This window comes from Hibiscus syriacus, unplaced genomic scaffold (assembly GCF_006381635.1).
Source record: "Hibiscus syriacus cultivar Baekdansim isolate YM2019G1 unplaced genomic scaffold, ASM638163v2 tig00112383_pilon, whole genome shotgun sequence".
Taxonomy (NCBI): Eukaryota; Viridiplantae; Streptophyta; class Magnoliopsida; order Malvales; family Malvaceae; genus Hibiscus; species Hibiscus syriacus.
Genome location: NW_024063319.1, coordinates 2,986,489 through 3,006,176, shown reverse-complemented (window position 1 = coordinate 3,006,176; position 19,688 = coordinate 2,986,489). Strand labels below are relative to the sequence as shown.

The following is a 19,688-nucleotide window of genomic DNA, read 5'->3' as shown; positions in this document are numbered from 1 at the left end:
TAAACTGAAAGCAATTTTTCTTTATTTTTCTCTGGATAAGCTAAAAAGAAACAGAATTACTCAAACAATTATAAATTCAAAAACTACTAAAACTTTAGGGTTCACAAAATATATAATTCAATGCAACGACAGTAGAGTACTTTTTTCAGAAAGGAGAATGAAAAAGACTGATATTATCCTGTTTTCACAGCTGAAAGAGCAAAACTCAAAGCACTTCCAAGAAATCAGCACACGCATTTCACGCTGACTAAAGACGCATTTGCCCACATCCCAACCTTTTTCTACCTTTCAAAACTTCAACCAGTTCTTGGTAATTCTTCTTGTTCGAAATTCTTTCTACAATTCTTCAAATGTCAGCAACATTTTTCTTAAATGTTTTTAGCGAGTGCGACCCTTTGCTTACTTAGATCCAATAATTTCCTTCTTTTTCTTCCTCTGGACAAACAACTTACCAAAAGAGAAATGTGGGCATTCCCTGTTTGATTGGTGGGAAAATTTTGGGGAAAACGAAACCCATTGGAGTCTTAGTTACTAAATGGAGACGTGATGAAATATAAATCCTAGTAATTTTTAACCTTTTTTCAAACCGCAACGTGTACGTGTACGTGTACGTGTACGTGTACGTGTACGTGTACGTGTACGTGTACGTGTACGTGTACGTGTACGTGTACGTGTACGTGTACGTGTACGTGTACGTGTACGTGTACGTGTACGTGTACGTGTACGTGTACGTGTACGTGTACGTGTACGTGTACGTGTACGTGTACGTGTACGTGTACGTGTACGTGTACGTGTATGTATATGTATATGTAGTTGGGGTAGATTCTACTTCACATAAGCTTAAGTACAACTATGAAGCATGAACAACTTACAACAGATTTCCTTCAATAATAGGGTTTGACATGAATAATGCCTCAATTATGGACGTTGGACGGTTTACCTGTAACCCTTGGTTTGATCAGGATATGCTGTGGTCTTTGCCACCAACCTTCGAAGCAAATACTAGTGAAAGGGGAAAGAATGGAAACGGTATGTGTTAAGGGACCTATTCTTTGCCATGCTCCTAGCTTAAGTACTGTACCAACCAGTCCAAGCTCTGTTTGGTCAAACATTATCAGTGAAAATAATTGCAAAAGAAGATTGTTTTATAGTAATATTCGGTGGTATAGTAGCCATACCGTCATGCACTCAGGCAAATCATTATCTTTGGTTCTCATATGAATCTGCCAAAACATATAGATTTTAAAATCAGAACATATTTAGTGCAAACCAACGCGAAACGTTGTGAAGATATCTACGATTCTTGAAGGAGAACAATGTTCAAATTAAGATAGTGATGCAAACCTTGCTTCTACATCCTTTTCAACAGCCTTGATGCTGAATGTAATAAATTTGTGTATATTTTTACCTCGATGACTTGGTGGTACGATCCATGTTGATTGGCATCCATAGAAGCCATTATGACGATCGCTGCCGCAACTGTCGATGGCCAATAGCGCAACTGTTCGTGGTCCAACAGTGCAAGCACTGCCAGATACTTGGCCCTCTTTTCTACCTCTGCATCAGCCTTGGCTGCTTTGAGATAGAACCTAGGATAATTTGAGATCAGTTCTTGCTTCAGAACCACGTAACATGTCAAAGGATGCAATCAAAATTAAATCACAAGACTTCAATTACAGAATAAATTTTCAAGGGAATATAGGTAAACTTATAAGCTAAATGATTGTCTTAAATGTCTCCAATTGAAGGTGTTTGGCACTTGGGAGGAAAAAACTTACCATAAGAAGTTATAGATAGTAGGCAGGAAACATTGGAAGTTGAGACACTGCATCACCAGCCTTTCCATGGCCACCACTTCATTTCTATTGTACGTGTTGCTCCCAATGCAAAAGTTCTTTTGCTGCACACTGGTATTACAAGTATAGCCACAAATAAGTTCTCATTGGCAAAATCCTTGCCCTAATTGTAACCCATTGAAAGAGAGGAACTATCTTAATTGTCACCTGTTGTAGGGCTGATTTTCTTCTAATCTGGTGGCCAAGGTAAGACATGCTATTCCAACAATCTGAAGGCTCCTTCTACTTTTGAAGAATCCTTTGCTTAGGAATCTGTCAAGCAAGCTAACTCCAAGGAATATGGTTTCCTGCTGAAACTTCTTTGCAGTACTTTGCTGCTTTCAAAATCAGAAAACATGCTCAATCAACTTGGACAACATATTATCAACTCATCTCTAAACGAATAGAGAAACGGTTGGTACAGGATATTTAACAACATAAACAACATATATATATATATGCTGAAAGCTAAAGACCGATCAATGCTATCTATATAACGAGTTTCTTTTCACCCAAGCCTGATTCAGTGCTATCTGAAGGAAGAGATACGCTAGAATCCCTGCTAAGGCACAGAAACTACATGCTACCGAGGTTAAAACAGTCATCGCAGTATCACAGAAGGGTCCAACCAACAAACCAACAATTGGCCAATAGGAAGGGCGAAAAGTATTGACTCCTAATAGTAACCCTTTATATTATAACTTTCATAAACATCAAGAGAAAAAGTGGTAGTAAGTTTTTTTCATGCCTTAAAATGGTGGCGTGTCACGATTTGATTCAATAGCGCAGTGCATGTGGAAAATCGTCGATGCAGAAAACATCCCAAATTGTACTTTCTGGTGGGATTAAAGCGAGTTCAGAAAGAACTACAGAGTCACTGACCTCAACGATCCAACGGATCATGAAAGAACGTTGCTGGAGAATAAGATCGCCATGGTCAGTTGTGAATCGGTATTCCTCCGCATAATCACGCAAAAACACCTGCCTTCTCTCTCTTTCCCTCAACCTATTGTAACTCTCCTCGTCTTCCTCATCTTCAAACCTCACCAACTTTTTAAAAAAAAACAAGAACAGAAAATTTTAAATCAATAGATTCACTCAACAAAAGGTAATCATTCAACGAAATAACAATAAAAATATTCAGTAAACTCATTACTGTAGGATACAGTTGACGCTCATCTTCAGCGCTTGAAGCAAATTTAGGATCTAAAGGAGATGTTGATCTGGAGAATTGTTGTTTGAAATCGAGAAAAAGAGAGTAAGTCAATGAAGTTGGAGATTCATCGGTCGATTTCTGATCAGAGAATTGGCTTCCGGAATCGTATAAAAGAGGAGTGTAGTCTGAGAAATCTAAATCCGAACTTTCAGGGAAAATAATGGATTGCAGCTCAGAAAACAGAGTCCGATGACTGGATGAGTAATCAGATACGACTTCCTCCAATGACAATTGTTCGTCACAAACGAGTTGCGAAGAATCTAAACCGGAGACGCTCTTCGGATTTTTATCCTCAACAAACTTCGAGTTCGAAACGGTGAAATTGGCATCAACGACGTCGTTTTCATTATCTTCAACGGCAGTGTCGAAGTTCGATGTTGAGCAGAACTCAAAACCGGACGTCAACGAAACGAGGTCGTTTTCCTTAAACCCCGACGAGAGTTTTGAGATTTCATCAGGAATCACCTCGATGCAGAAAACATCTGATTGAGTTACGGCCACCGAAACCGCGTTGTTTCTCTCAATTTCCTTAGAACTATCGCTCGTTTTCTTTAACTTAGAACTTTGTTCACAAAAAAGACGGAAATCAGCTCCGGAATTGGATTCGACGCAAGAAGATTCACTCAGCACTTCAACTTCGTTTCCTCTAGCTTCTCCTCCCTTCTCGTAATACGATCTCGTGATCCTCCTAAACTGTGACTCTCCATCTCCTTCATTTCTTTGATTCTTAGCTCCATATCCACCTTGAATTTCATCGAAGCTCCTCTTCTTCGGATTCGAAAATCCGCTTGAATCGCAAGAAACATCATTGGCGTCGAAAAAATAAGAACAGGAACTGGAATGGACGGAGAGATCAACAGTTTGATTTCGCAAAACAAATGGAGCGACCTGAGAGCGTCTTCGTCGAGATGGCCTCGAACGGAGTTTCTTCTTTACAAACGTCGATGCAACAGCGAGTCGTTCCATTATGTTCTTGTTCTTCAGCTTCATTGTATGTGATATATTGCTTAAGACTTCGAATTTGAAAGTTTTGTTTGGAAATGAGGAATAGAAAGAGATCGACAGAAAGGTGATGAAGTAAGTATATTATAAACGTAGATTGGTAGAGTGTGGAGTGTGGAGTGTGGAGTAGAAGCTTAGTGGTTACGGACGTTGTGGGAGTGGGAGTAGTGACTGGGGGGAGTGACAGCATTTTTATATGCTGCGTGTAGCCTCACGCTAACACCCGTATACAAGCAACCGTCCATGTCTGTATTCTACGTCGTTTGATTTGATAAATATATATATATATATATATATATATATATGTTGATGTCAGTTTGTTTGTTATAATTATTTAATGATATTAGTATGAGTGACGTGATTTATTAAAGATAAAAATTAAAAATGATAAAAAAAAAATGTTACTCAATCCGAATTAGTCGATCAATAGATCGGATGCCGGTAGATATACTAAAAAAAGATAAAAATTAAATGGTACAATTCAATTAAACTGAAAGGTTGTAATCTAGATAAAAATTAAAATTAAGTGATCTAAAATATAAGTTACTCTAGAAACTGATCATTTTTAACACAAGTAATTATTTTTTAAAAAAATACATTATATAAAACACTTAAAATGATTTTATTAAGATCTTTACTAGTTTATAAAAATGAGTTTTAATTGAAATGGTATTAGTGTAGCGTATCAAACACAAAGACGACGTTATAACACCAGGTAAAATATTTTAGTATAAGATCATTCATCACTGTTCGATACGAATTCAGTAATTAATGAAAATATTATTTTATTTTAAAATTTTATGTTCAAATAATAATGTTTGTAAAATGTACATTATAAATGTCTAACAAGGATTATGAATAGTTATCACATCCTATTAAAAAAATATCTTCAAAAATGATCTTAATATCAATTTATCAAATAATTATTCAATCAAAAATAATTTAAGATTAGGGTAAAGGACATAAATAATCCTCAAACTTTTAGAGCATTTTCATTTTGGTCACCCAACTTTTAAAACTTACAATACAATCCTCAAATTTTTAATTCATTTTCAGTAAGGTCCTTGACGTTACCCTTATTAGTTTTATCTGACGTGACAGTTACCTCCGTTAATTCTCTGACGTGACAGCTTCTTCTTCTTCTTCATGGCAACTTCTTCTTCTTCTTGTTCTTGTATATTCATGTAATCACCGATTGTCCACTTTCTCCGTTTGAGATGCTAGTTCTCTCGTAGGTGACAATATCAATGCTGGAATCCTGAAATTACACTACTTAACATCGACAATTCATGCTTCAAACTATATGGAACAAATTCCAGATTAATCCTAAATAAAATTTACAGTATGTCAGTATCCATCACGAGATTCAAAGCTTCAATGATAATACACTTATTTACTAATTCACGAGATGAAATTGACATATCATAGTAAATTCAAATCTGTAAAAAAAATTAATATATTTAAAAGAATCAGATAAAAAAACATACTCTCTACTAGCAGTGTCGACCACTTGGCAAACAGTGAGAGCAATCATTGAAGTTTTACTAGTACCAAACTGGGCTTGAGCAATCACATCGCGACCATCCGTTGATCGAAACTTAATAGCAGCTCAACTACTTCCGTTGTCTCGAACACTAGCTCTCATCCTCAGCTCCCAATTCCCACCGCCGAGCCGTTCTGTTCGTTGTCGTCGTCGTTGCTGCAACCATCCCTTTTTCTTCGAGCTAAGATAAGCTGTAGGAATCCCAGGTAGCCATTGAAGAGGTTGAAAGAATTGAAGAGCTAAAAGAATCGGGTCTGGACGATATGAAGAAGACGATGGATTTATGAACTACAGGCTTTTTACTCACTATTTTATGTATATATTGCTTGGGTTTTTGCATTTCAATTTTTTGTTTAAGTTTTTGATAATAATTAGTTATTTAGTTGTCTAGGAGGATGAGGAGGATGGCGAGGAAAAGAAACGAAGAAGAAAAACAATCTGTCACGTCAGAGAGTTAACGAATGTAACTGCCATGTTAGATAAAATTAACAGAAGGTACTGAAAATAAACTAAAAGTTTGATGATTATATTATAAGTTTCAAAAGTTATGTGATTGAAATAAAATTACTTAAAACATTTGGGGAGTATTTATGTACTTCACCCTTAAGTTCAATAAAAAGATTAGGCCAATGATCAATTCTTGAAGTCTGGCAGTACGCTTGAGGCCCAAAACTTGATTCCCAACTCAAATTGGGCTTTAATATCAATTCCCCAATTTCGAAATTTAATTTGTAATCATTAACTAACAGTTACTCCTTCCACCTACGATTCAATGTTCTTTTTCTAGAGCAAAGTATTCTAGCTATCTTTCTTTGGTTACTGAGGATCTGAGAAGCTTCATCTCCAAATTCTACACAGCAAGTGATTTTGCATATCTCTGTCTCTTTGTTCTTAAATTTTCTTTCTTTTCTTCTTTTAATTATTTATTCAATTTTTCCTTTTTGTCTCTTAATTTAAATTAGGTCCATTGAGCCAATTCAGCAAGTTTCATGGGTTTGTCGTCGATTGGAACTGCTAGTGAAGGCATGCAACTCTGTATATTTGATTTGAGACGAGGCCAACATGAAGGCCAAGAACTTGACAAAATCTTATACTTCTTTCCTGCTGATTTGCCCTTTTCAAATCAACTCTCAGTGATTGGGCTCAGCGAAGGGCTCATTACATTCACGCAGTTAGTACTAAGGGACTCCTTTCCTGATCGAACATGTTCAAATTAAAATTAGAACAAAGTTTCTTATTCTAGTTAGTTCTTTCTCAAAGAATTTGTGTTTTTTTTTTCCTGCAGAATTTTCTCTCCGGAGGCTGCTTGCGAGGTTATAGAAGCAGAGAAGCACTCTCATGTCTTTTACGAGGCAGAGCCAGATATCTGGATGGTTATGGTATGGATGTGATTGTAATTTTCTAGCATGAAATATTTTTCTATGGTTATTTGCTTCTGAATTACTAATTTTATGTATAGATGTACGAAACGCTTTTTTATTCGTCTCTATAGGCTGCCTTGAAATCCTTTTGATCTGGTTTATAAGAATTTCCTTAATTGTCAGCATTTTGTTGGAAAAAGAGAAGAGTACGTGTAACTAGGTTGTCTGTAAAATTATGGTCTTCTGATGTTATTCTAGGTAAGTCTGATATCTGTTAAACTTGCTGTAGGTAGTGGAGAAAAGTAAGGAGGCTGAAGCCATATGGAGGATTGATGCATTAAGAGAGGTTCTGAAGGAAATTCACTCTCTTTTCGTGATGTTTCATGGATCTATTAGAGCATTGCTTGATAAAGAACCCGATGGAGGACTAACTCGTGCTCTTTTATACCCTTTCATCATGGATTATCTGAGAGGTAAGTTGATATGAAATTTTATATCCACTTGAAATTTTTGCTAATTTTATTGTTCTTTGGTCTTTGATTGAATTTATTTCATTGTAAGTCACTAATTGTCAGCATGTCAAAAGCGGTCTCCCTTGGATAATTGCTTCTGGGGTAATTCTGAAGTTGCTGTATCAAATGGCCTTATCGGATTTGTGCTTCCATGTTTTGCTGAAGTAGCTACTAGCTAAATCTCATGCCTTATGTATAATTTTTATTTTGAGGCAGAATTTTTGGTTGGGAAGAAACTCCAGTTGCCATCATTCCGTGACTGCTTAAAGGAACGAAGGACTGTGCAGATGCTAACTGTAGGTCGAGAGGCTGCTATTGAAGTTCAGGTTTGGGTTAAGAATTGTGTGTTTGGAATTAGTCACATGTACTTTAGTGCCATTTTTTTCTTATTTTCCAAATGGTTTAAAGCTCCTACCTTATGGGAAAATAACTAAATTAATAGTGATTGGAATGAAGTATAGGTAAATAAATAATTTTTATGCTTGAGTGACTCTTGCACTTTAGATTTGCCATACTTATGTAGTTAAAATGGGGTCTGGTGCCATTATTACCCTGTATCTACCGGATCATCATACCTCATGTTTCCACTTATGTATTGTTCCTACCATAGATTTCTAATAGCTATATTATTAAAGGAAAGTGACGCTATACATTCTTTTGTATTTGTTTCTGGAATCATCAAGAAGTTATTCCCCTTTCAGTGGGCAACTTGACACAATCAAGCTCACCTGTAAGGTCCAAAGTCACGAGTCTTCTATTGAGCACATCAATTTACCAGAATAAAGATATAGCATTAATGAGTAAATCTAATTGAACAGTCTTGATGGTTGAATTGTTGATCTTGTAAACAATTGTTTGATTCTTCCAAAAATGAGTTAGGATAATCCTATTTGACCTTTTATAGCAGATGTGAGAGTTGACAACGCTGTGTTGCTTAGTTTTTTGTTCTACATCAATTTTTAACCTGCTAAATGCTAACTGAAAACATTTTAAAACAGGAGATTAGAAACTTATTGAAAACCAATCATTCCTTCCTGACATGTTTGAAACTTTATTTGCCTGCTACTATAAGCATAGAAGACGAATAATACTATATGTACCTTAAAATGGCAGTTGTTCGTAATTGTTATATCTTTAGTTTTAATGATTTCCTCTTGTTTTGGCAGACACTTGTCAGAATATTAGAATCTTATGTTGGCAACATGCCATGCTTCTCGCTCATTTTATTTCAAGATCTACTCGTGTCCACAACACTTTCTCCGGTATGGTCTGATCTTCGAAGCTGATGTACCAGTTTTCTTGTTTTTCTTAGCTGCCTCAACATTTATCCCAAAGTGCTTAATCTCTAATAGCTAAATAAAGTTTCCATGTCAAAATTAATATAGGAACTATTCCCGTTAGGCTTTATTAAAGCTAAATACTAATGTTTCTAATGATCTCTTGTCAGGAGGATACCATAAACATGTTCACATATGCAGTTTTAAGGCTTACCCCACTTGCTCTATCCTCTGGTGCAAAGTCATGGTCCTATTTATTGAAAGGAAATTCTTCATCACATGTTTCTACTGGATCTTCTTCGGAACGATTTTATGGTTCGCATGATGCTTCTCATGCTAGAGATGATAGATATCATGTTACAAGGCCCTTGCAGCATGACAAGTGGTTCAAAGGGAAAGATGGTTTTCTTGTCACCGATATTTGGGGTGGAGACATTGGTAGCTTGAATGTAACTATTCCAACAGTTTGGCTACAGCAGACAGAGGAGAGGATGTATCTCTGTGCTTATCAGTACAAAAGCCTTACATTGATCCTTCTTATTCCTCTCTCTTCTATCCTTAATGGGGACCAAGGTGTTTCAATTGTAAAACAACAACTTCTTGAAAATGTTAGTTCCTGCATGGCCATATATCATACTTAGCATAAGCATTTCCAATTACCAACCAGTTCCTTTAAATACGTTTAGGACATTCAAATGCACAACAAACCTGACTTAAGCATCAAAGCAATTCCGAATAGAGAAAGATCCTTTAATTATTAGGTGCAATAATTGTACCGAGTTTAGAAATGATATGTATACATAATTAGCTAGTCTGACAGTCTCTTTGACCTTTTGCATTTGCCAAAACTCCTAGGCCTCACTGAAGATTTTGAAAGTTGAAGAAAAGTTGTCGAAGGGATGGGGTGGAGAGAATGCTTATCATGTTAGTGGGTATCGTTACTTGTTAGTGGATGGTAACAGAGACATATCCAGGGCTTCACCCCCAGCTAAGGTTACAACATTAGCAAAGGTAAAAAACTACTGTTGTTTTATATGGTTACCACATAGTTTTTCCTTAGCATGACCAAGAAAAAAAAATTATAATCATTTCACTGATTTAAGTTTTTTTGAATTAGATGTGGTGGCGATTGATGTTTCATATAAGTTGGTGATAATCAACTTCAATTATTTTATCCATATGTGAGCAATATTGTAGATAGGGGAGTATTTATGAGTCGAGATTTTCTCAGCTTGATTTATTGGAAATCAGTTTTGCAACTTCTCGATCATGTAAATTTGTAAGCTATTTTGCTATGGTGCTTCCTACAAACTGCAGGGTTTGAGGAGTGATCTTGATAGAATTGAATTAAATTTCATTATTCTCCTTTTGAAAAGATTAAAGTGCCCTAAGTTCAAGTAATCGAAGTTCTAAGCATATATTACTCTTCTTTTTTGGTTGTTTCTTGGTAATAGAATTTCATTTTGGTTTAGATGATCAATTTTACTGTAGACTGCCTTTACAGTTCTATTTACTGCCTCGTAATAAAGCTTGTTTTGGCCAAATATTGTTTCGCTTTTTTCAATCAAACTTCAACGGAATAAATCATAAGCTGTTACTGATGATACTTTGTGATGTTATCTAGAAACTAGAAGCTGCCCTCCATCGCATCTTGATGCAATCTGCTGATTCATCAAGATAGACATTAAATCCTTCACTGGTTCTCTTTTTCTGTTATAATGCAGGAATCATTACTCGCCTTAAATAGGCTTAGAGAAGAAGTAGATGCTGAAAAGAGTCGAGCAAAATGGGAAAATCCAGGTCACGAAAAAGATTTGGAAGTGTGCATTAGAGCGAAAAATAATGCCTGGGTCATTGCCCGTATTACTGGCGGAATGGAGCTTTATATGGTTCTAGAGAAAGCTAATGAAACTCTCCTCTATGCATCCGATGTTGTTGAGAAATTCAGTGACAGGTGAGGGGTTGTAGATGTGGTTCTGCAACTGTTTTCCTACAAGAGTGTTGTTATCGCATTACTAACCACTGCTCTTAATGATTACATATTCCCTGTACCTTCACATTCTTCATGCATAAGACAACCCTGAAATGTTTCCAAGCTTCTAGTCATTTATGGGAAGTATGCGGTTGTCTTTAATGATTACTATCAGATTGTATTTTCAGTTATATTGATGTTTTAAGTAATCTGATGAAATGGTACTTGAGCTTGGCTGTAAGTGTGAGATATGGGCAGGGATGGAGCTACGAAGTGAATTTTTTTTTTGGGGGGGTAGCGGAAACTTTAGTCCCTGTTAGTTTGAATACTTGTCAAATTAAGCCTTGGCTCCCCCAAATTTTAGATTAAATACTTATTAGGTCCCTGCTAACTTTGAAGCCATCTAATCCTGATTCTGTCCCTGGATATGGGCAGGTGTCCGACACAGATACTTGTAATTTTCTTGTTGAAGGATAATTAATAGATCATATCTTCATACCATATTGGATGTGGGTATTTCAAGAAAAACATGGTTGGATCGACAGAGATTGTTTATTATCGACTTAAACCTTTGTCCGTATTTGTGGAATACATTTCTTCTTGAACATCTGGTTTACAGATTGGCATTCATGGGAAAGCCAAATTTTCATTTTTTATTTTTGCTGATTTTGCAGATACTGCAGTGGAGCATTTTCTTTGGACTAGTTAAAAAATTGCAGTGGAACCCATATCTTATTAGTATAACAATAATGACGTATTTATGTGCCTGGGCAAACGTTTCTTTCACTAGCTCAGACGACAGCTACCAGGTGTTACAAGGTTCCTCTCGGTTTCAGTACTTTTTTTTTTTTTGGGCGTAAAATACGAAAATAAAACTCATCTTCTATCGGTTGTATCCAAAAATGCAATTTGTGAGTTGATGAATGTAATGTTTATTGGCTTATTTATTTTGCTCCAGTGCCTTCATTTGTGTTCTTTAGATGTAAGTTTCGAATGAACTGTCAACAGACACGAAACCTAGCGTGGAGTCGTGGAATCTAGGTAAAGGTAAGAGCGTGTTGTAGAAGTTTGGGGATGCATGTTGAAGATGAATCCTTCCCTCTGCTTGTTTGACTAAGCCAGGGATGCTAGTGTTTAGGGAATGTAACATGACAGATATCTAAAATTTATGTATGATTCAGATTTGAATCTGCAAATTATTATTCTTATTAAATCGTGGTGGGCATGGAGGAGTGTTGAGGAAGGGATTGGATTGCTTCAAGAAGACCTTGGTTAGAATGTGGGAAATGGTTGGGACAAAGATTTGACTCTACCAATAGATCCCATAGTTGCATTTGGTGGGAGAATGATGATGGTCAAGGACTTTAGTATATATCCAAAATTAATCGTCTATCCTATAATTAGGTTAGATATATGCTCATTTATCTAGACTACTATGTTTATTACTCCCTTATTATCTTTTAAAAAGTCAATTTTTTTTAACTCTGATGATGATTATTTTAAATAATTAAATTTTACATAATTTATATTTAAAAAGTACTTGATTGGAGGTTTTAAAACACTATTTTTACATATTTTATCAACAATAAATTTTAAATAATAATTAGTCAAAGTTTAAATAATAATTGTTTATTCTATTTTTATCTCCATTTTTTTAACAACTACTTCTAAGGGGAGTGAATAGGAATGGCAACGGGTCGGATTAGGGGTGGGTTTTGCTTGCCCCGTCCCCGAACCCGAAATGAATTCCCGATCCCGACCCAATCCCCGACAAGTTTTTTATCGGGGCGCCTCATCGAAGATTTTTTTTTGCCTCGTCCCCGAACCCGACCCAAAATATTATACCTGAACCCGAAAATATTTTATATAAAATTAATATAAAATATTATATATATAATTAATATAAAAATATAAAATATTATATATATATATATATATAATCGAGGCGGGGCGGGGATACCTTGCCCCAAACCCGAACTCGACTAAAAAAAATCTCCGATACCCGACCCGATATCATTCAACCCGACCCGACCCGAACTTGACCGGGTTTCGGGTTTCCCCATCGGGTTCGGGTCATACTACCATCCCTAGGAGTGAAAGGGAAAGGAGAAGTTTACTCTTTGTAACAACCTCAACCCGTATCCGACCTGGATCCGAGTCTGAAGTGTCACATTGACTTTTCAAAACCTTTACTTGTATAAAATAGTGAGTAATTTAAAATTTATTATTACATATAACTTATTCAAAACATTTACCGAACTATTCAGAGCTTATATAATATATTATTTTGAATACATGCCAACTAGAACTTTATGTATTAAAATACATATTATTCACCTTTCTTCTGATCTGACCTTTGGTAAGGAGAACTGACCTGTCTTGCTCCATAATGCTCTTTACTCTTCTCACTTCGATAACCTACGTGTGAAACAATCACACACTAAGTCTATGACTTAGTGAGGCAATAAACATAAAATATAAACTATAGCTTGTAATCATGCATGAACAATTACTACTATCACTCATACCCTTATTCATGTAACAAATCCCTATAACACATATGCAATATATCATTACATATAAGAACATATACACACATATATTCATCACTCATCATTTCCATCATTAGCTTTATTTCATTATCAATATTATTATCGCTTATATCACTTAATACAAATCCTCTTATACCTAGCATTTTAACCAACATTTGCCTCATTTAATCATACAATCCACATATCATCATATAAATCATATAATACCATTCATAGCACAAAAGCATACAAATCACATGTAATATATTTGTTGTTTTTTCTTTATTAGCCCATGTACACATGTGAGAACTATAGATATGTGAGTCTATAGAGGTTGTGCACTAATGCTGTCACCACAGCTCGTATAAATGCACCGAAGTGCCACGTAGAATTGCACCGTAGTGCCGCATAGAAATGCATCGAAGTTCCATATAAGGTTGTCCCTAAGGACCACGTAGAAAATTCCTTAAGAATTATATACATATGCCAAGGATCAAGTATGTGTCTCAAAAGACCTCACGCATGTTCCAAAGAATACATATATGTCCCGAAGGACCGCATAGACCCTCGACTCTTGGCATGCCAACTATACCCTAGTTCTCATGACACATAACATGGGCATCATCATTTATGTCATTTCACATTTTCACATAAACACGTAGTTCACTTTCACATAGCACGTAGATTATGTCGCATGAGTTGAATCACATATACATATAAACACGTAAATCACTTTCACATATCACGTAGCTCATATCCACTTTTCATACTAATTCACATTTCTTGTCACATTGCTTATATCTTTTTTTTATGTCTTATCATATATATATATATATATATATATATATATATATATATATTTACATGTTCATATAATCCATCATTTCATCATCTAAATGTATATTCATATAATTCATCTTCCTATATATATATATATCATTGTTCCTATACTTGTATTCACATCATTTATATTCTCCTTCTCATAATCTCATATGTTCTGATTAATAGCTTATATCCTATATGTATAAAATAACTTATCTCACATCATATAGCTTATACCTCATTCTATGATATTCACCTAGATCATATCACCTCTATCATACTCATAAACATATGTCACTTCTATTATTTCATTTATATACTAATCTAATCTATTTACCTAATTCAATTCATATAGTACCTATAACTTTCTAATATGACTACATAGATTTCCATCATACAACCCATATATCATAATTTTATTTAAGCATATGTATTTTTCCCATCTAACTCATCTTATATGTTCCTATTATCACTTATGTTCAAGTCTCATATCATCATATAGGTCAATATTATCTATCTTGTTTCAATTCTCATTCAATAATATAATTCTATTTTACTATTTCACATAAATGTTCATACCACTATTCACTTACCCAACTCACATTCTTATTGTCTATATAACCTTTACACTTGATTACTTCATTCCTATCATTTCTTCTAAAATCGCTTTTTACCATATTCCCATATTATTACCTAATTTATCCCATATCATGTATTCGCGTAATCTTATATTCCATTTCTATATATCTCAAAGATCTTATCACATAACTTCTCTTCTATATTCATATAATTTCTTATCATATCATATAGTTTATATCATCATAACATAGCATATATTCACATCAACCATGAAATACATATACAATAACATGTAAACACATACCATAACATATAACTCAGACACTCATAACAAACACACGTTCATGTTCATACTTCATGCACAATACTATAGAAAATAGACTTGTCGCAAGTCTTATTTCCCATTAAACATCATATATAAAATAATGCGCACTCACCTTGGCCTCACTAAGTTCCAATCCATTTTTATAATTTCCTCTCTTGCGATCGAATCATAACTTGATAATCGTTCCGGGACTTGTTCGTGCTCGATATCTATATAATCATACATTGATACATATTAGTATACAATTGATATACACTAATCTATCATTTCTTAGACCAAAAGAAAGGTATAATTTTATTTCCCTTGAAGTGCATCGATACACCAATCACCTTCGATGTTTTCATTTTAAGGGGGTGCATCGATGCTCTCCTTATGCATCGATGCACTAATTGTATTCGATGTTTCTATTTTTAATGGGTGCATCGATGCACTTCCTGTGCATCGATACAAACTGAACAATTTCTGGAAATTTACCCTTGGTGCATCAGTGCACATTGAATGTGCATCAATGCACATAGCCCAGAATTCATTTTTAAGCCCGAAAATCTATTCAAATCAACTCAAATGCTTCATCTTTCAACCCTTTTCATGTTCTCAACTCATATACACATGCTTAAACCAATTTATATCCATATAAACCATCTTTAACTTCACAATTCTATTCCTCATATGTAACTCAAGAATTAAACCAACTTTGTAATATGTTTTAATTCTAATTCTATGGCTTCTAACTTCTTAATTAGACCCTTGACAAGTCAAATTTAACTTCCAACTCTATTTATGAACTCTATTTCAAGATTTCACCCAAGAACCTCAAATCTTTAATCCATCCTAACTCCAGCATACTTTGATTTTAAGATAACTTAAGCTTTCCTTAAGCTTAGTTATCATCTAATAATCAAAACCCAACCTTAAAATCAACAATTAATCCATAAACAAAGAAACTCACCTTTGAGTTTGGAGATACGGGAGAAGGAAGAAGAAGAAATAAAACTCTGGATAATTCTCTCCTTTCCCACGTGATTCCTTTTCTTATAAAAGGAATATAAAAATCTTACTTGTCAATTTAACCTTTTACCCTTTAATTATTCAATAATTACTAAATAACCTTCATCATATTTCCAATAAATCATTAAATTATTCAACTATCCTACTTTAATCACCAATTTCTGAAAGTTTACAATTTGGTCACTAACCCGGTATTGAGAATGTTACACTCTTAGGCCCCGTTTGGTTCATGGTATAATTCATTCATGTGAGGAATTTTTTTTCACTGAAAAATAAACCCACGTTTGGATGGAGGCAGATTACCAAGTGCCAGGTAAAACATAATACCAACAGTGATTTAGTTTACTGTTTTCCCGGGAATATTCATCCTTCATCTCCCTTAGGTATTTCATTATTCCCGTTTTCGTTATCTAAAATAACCCTCCCCACTTCGTTCTGGCTATCGGATTCTTTGAAATTTCGGCCGTGCGTGATTTTCGTCCGCCTTCCGTCGCTACTCCACTACTTCGATGGGTAGTATTTTGGTGTTGATTCGCCTTTGTGTTCTCCTCCTTATTTGGTTGAAGGGGATGCCAAAATATGGGTCATCGTCTTTGATGTCCATGGAAGTCGAGAACTCTCTGTCTCCACATTCTTCATTCTAAATCTGGTAATTCTTTGGCTTTTTGATTTATTTATTTTTGTTAATTTTCATTCGCATGAACTTTGAAAGTTTTGAATTAGAATTATGAATGAATTGAAATTTATATGCATGAACGAATAGGAAATTTGTGCGAATTAATCATTTATTGAAACTATGCGAATGGAAAATTTTCGAGCTCTTGTTTTCAGATATAGTATTAGGTTTTTTTAAATATATTTTTGTTGATAAATTTGTATTGATTGAAATTTTTCGAACTAATCATTCATCGAAACTGAATTAGGTGGAAAGATCAGTTTCATACAATGAGCAGAGGCCGAAAAGCCCTCCACCAGACTTACCTTCATTGCTTCTTAACGGTAGAATAGTCTACATTGGCATGCCAGTGAGTATTCCCGAATTCTGATTTAAAAGGGTGGGTGGGTGGGTGAGGTTTATAAATTGTAAATGTTTTCGGTTGCATATGCTTTACCAAATTAGAAATTATTTTTATAAAAATTGCAAAACTGGGTTGAGGATAACTGGAATTTCATGTTTTTGCAATCTTGTTAAGAGTTTTGAGATAAATATTTATTGGAAATTCTTGTTCCCGAGGGACAATTTGTATCTATATGTATTAGGATCCTAATTCATGGATCTCTCAGTACGAGAAAGCAAACCAAGAGTATCATTTCCTATATCATATTGTTTTGTTGTTACTGTAATTTGTTCAAACAGTTTGATCGTTTCTACCTTTCAGCTTGTGCCTGCAGTGACAGAGCTTGTAGTTGCAGAACTAATGTATCTTCAATGGATGGATCCCAAGAAACCAATCTATCTTTACATAAACTCTACGGGAACAACTCGTGATGATGGTGAAACGGTGAGCTTTGCATATGGTACCTAATTTGATAATGAATTTAAGATGTAATATATTATGGATTGCGTAGCTTCTGGAGATGTTAGACTCATACCTTGGTTCTCATTTAATAAGTAAAAAAAGTCAGTTGAGTTAAAATTTGGATTTTCAGTCTTTTGTATAGATTAAGTGCATGTAAACCTACAAATATGAAACTGTATATAAACCCGAATAGTATCTGAATTGTAAACACTAGCTTCTTCTTCCATGCTGGCGCTTCTTCTGCTTGCCATGCATTATGTTCGCTTCTGCTTGCTATACATACATTAATTTAAAGCTCTTATAATGCAGGTTGGCTTGGAGACTGAGGGTTTTGCCATCTATGATGCACTTATGCAGTTACAAAATGAGGTGAATTTTCGTTCTTCAAAGATATCAGTCTGTCTCATTTTCTATATTTTGTTAAGAAATTTTTCTCTGGATGTCTCGAGTTTATGTTACTTTAGCTCAAGAACGAGATTTAATTTTTTCTTTATTCACAGAATTCCTTCATAACTTGGTAATATTGGTTCCCCACAGGTACATACAGTTGTTGTTGGGGCTGCTGTAGGTCAGGCTTGTCTTTTGCTTTCAGCAGGAACTAAAAGGGTAAACGGTTCATGATGCCTCATGCTAAAGGTACGATGCATCTATCTTGTCTATGATTCTAAACTTATTTCGACTCTCTCCTATGATGTTATCTTTTAAAATATAACCTCTTGAGTGTTTGCATGTATTCTATTTCAGCTATTATCCAGCAACCTCGTGTCCCGTCATCAAGGTTGATGTTGGCCAGTGATCTTTTATACGTGCCAAAGAGGTATGGTAAAAGTTATTATTCTTTACTGAGTAAATGTAATTAAGCATGGGTGTAGAATTTATGGATTCTTCCACACGTACATGCCTATGTATTGAAACTATGATTTTTTGGATTTAACCTTGATGCATGTCATGTTTATGTTGATTCTTCCGTTTAGTCCTGTACTTTTTTGGTAGGAGGATAAGACATAATTTCCAGAAATGCTAAAACCACTGAAAATGTTATCGGGTCTTTCACATTCTGTTACATTACTCCAATTAACAATAATTTCTTGGAACTTCTGTAAATTGTTTTGTACCCTTCTTTTAGGCCATGTTATCTAACCGTAAATTGTTTTGCAGGTACTAATAAACAGGGACACACTTGTGGAACTTCGGGTTGTTTCAAAGGTTCATATCTGTCCATTCTTGTGCTTTAATAATGTTGTTTCCTGTTGTGCTGCTGAAAGTTCGATAGCTAGATCGAGTGTGCCGCCTACATAACGTCTGTAACAAGAGTCCGGCTCGTAGAAATCATCTGTAACAAGAGTCCGACTCGGTAGAAATCATCTTTCGAGGAATCTTGAATATGCAGGAAGAAACACCATTACAGTGATACATTTAGCTGAAATATACTGCTCGAAAATTGTTCATTCGCTTAGTTTCAATGAATGATTAATTCGCACAAATTTCCCAATAGCATATAAATTTCAATCAATTCATAATTCCAATTCAAAACTTTCAAAGTTCATACTTGGTGAAGATGTAAAATTTAATATTAATTAAAATTAAAATAATACATGATATATTTAAATAATAAAATAATATATTATCGATAAATTTTTATATAAATAATTTTTATTTAAATATATTATCTATGAATTTTTATATAAATAATTTTTATTTAAATAATTAGAATTTTATTTGTTAAAAAATACATAACAAGGTCAATTTGGTAAAATATACATTCCAGTAATCTTTTATTCCTTCAACCAAACATTGTAATCTTACATTACTGTCAAACAAACCAAACACAGTAATTTGTTAGGTAATGTTACATTCTGGTAATCCTATTCTCAATGGTAATCTTATATTCCGTGAATCAAACGCACCCTTAACAAGTTTTGAACCCAAACTTAAGAGAGAGAGGATGAAGTGTTTAATTACTTGTTCTAGAGATTGTTGAGCTTTTTTATTTTTATTTCTAACTCAATTTTAAGATTTTTTTAGTTTATATTTGGCTTCCCTCATTTAATTTAGGAAGTATGAAATAATTTTTACTTAAAAACTTATGATTAGATAATAATATGTTATATATAAAAGTTATATATATTCTTATCAAAGCAAGTTAAAACCAACTAAAATATTTCAATCCTAGTTGACCATGACT

The 19,688-nt window shown here is 34.5% G+C and overlaps 2 protein-coding genes and 1 pseudogene across 4 annotated transcripts; 2 read left to right on the top strand and 1 right to left on the bottom strand.

The window, feature by feature from the left end:
- Positions 1-1,063: 1,063 nt before the first annotated feature.
- On the bottom strand, positions 1,064-4,041 carry LOC120178973 (cyclin-SDS-like). The gene is made up of 7 exons (XM_039184716.1): positions 2,992-4,041; positions 2,718-2,885; positions 2,004-2,170; positions 1,779-1,907; positions 1,409-1,589; positions 1,179-1,223; positions 1,064-1,096 (listed from the first exon to the last, which is right to left on the bottom strand). The coding sequence occupies exons 1-7, from the start codon at positions 4,039-4,041 to the stop codon at positions 1,064-1,066; spliced, it is 1,773 nt and encodes a 590-aa protein (XP_039040647.1).
- A 2,316-nt stretch (positions 4,042-6,357) lies between these two features.
- On the top strand, positions 6,358-11,677 carry LOC120178810 (vacuolar fusion protein CCZ1 homolog B-like). 3 transcript variants are annotated; one of them, XM_039184593.1, is made up of 11 exons: positions 6,358-6,453; positions 6,559-6,767; positions 6,882-6,975; positions 7,247-7,430; positions 7,533-7,571; positions 7,686-7,795; positions 8,636-8,731; positions 8,917-9,354; positions 9,602-9,757; positions 10,471-10,700; positions 11,393-11,677. In XM_039184593.1, exons 2-11 carry the CDS (start codon positions 6,586-6,588, stop codon positions 11,421-11,423), a joined length of 1,560 nt encoding a protein of 519 aa, XP_039040524.1. In that variant the 5' UTR covers positions 6,358-6,453; positions 6,559-6,585; the 3' UTR covers positions 11,424-11,677. The 3 variants fall into 3 exon arrangements, with proteins under 3 accessions (XP_039040524.1, XP_039040522.1, XP_039040523.1); XM_039184591.1 differs by lacking the exon at positions 7,533-7,571; XM_039184592.1 differs by lacking the exon at positions 7,533-7,571 and having other exon boundaries at positions 6,368-6,457.
- Positions 11,678-16,271: 4,594 nt separating this feature from the next.
- On the top strand, positions 16,272-18,802 carry LOC120178972 (annotated as a pseudogene).
- The last annotated feature ends 886 nt before the right edge of the window (positions 18,803-19,688 follow it).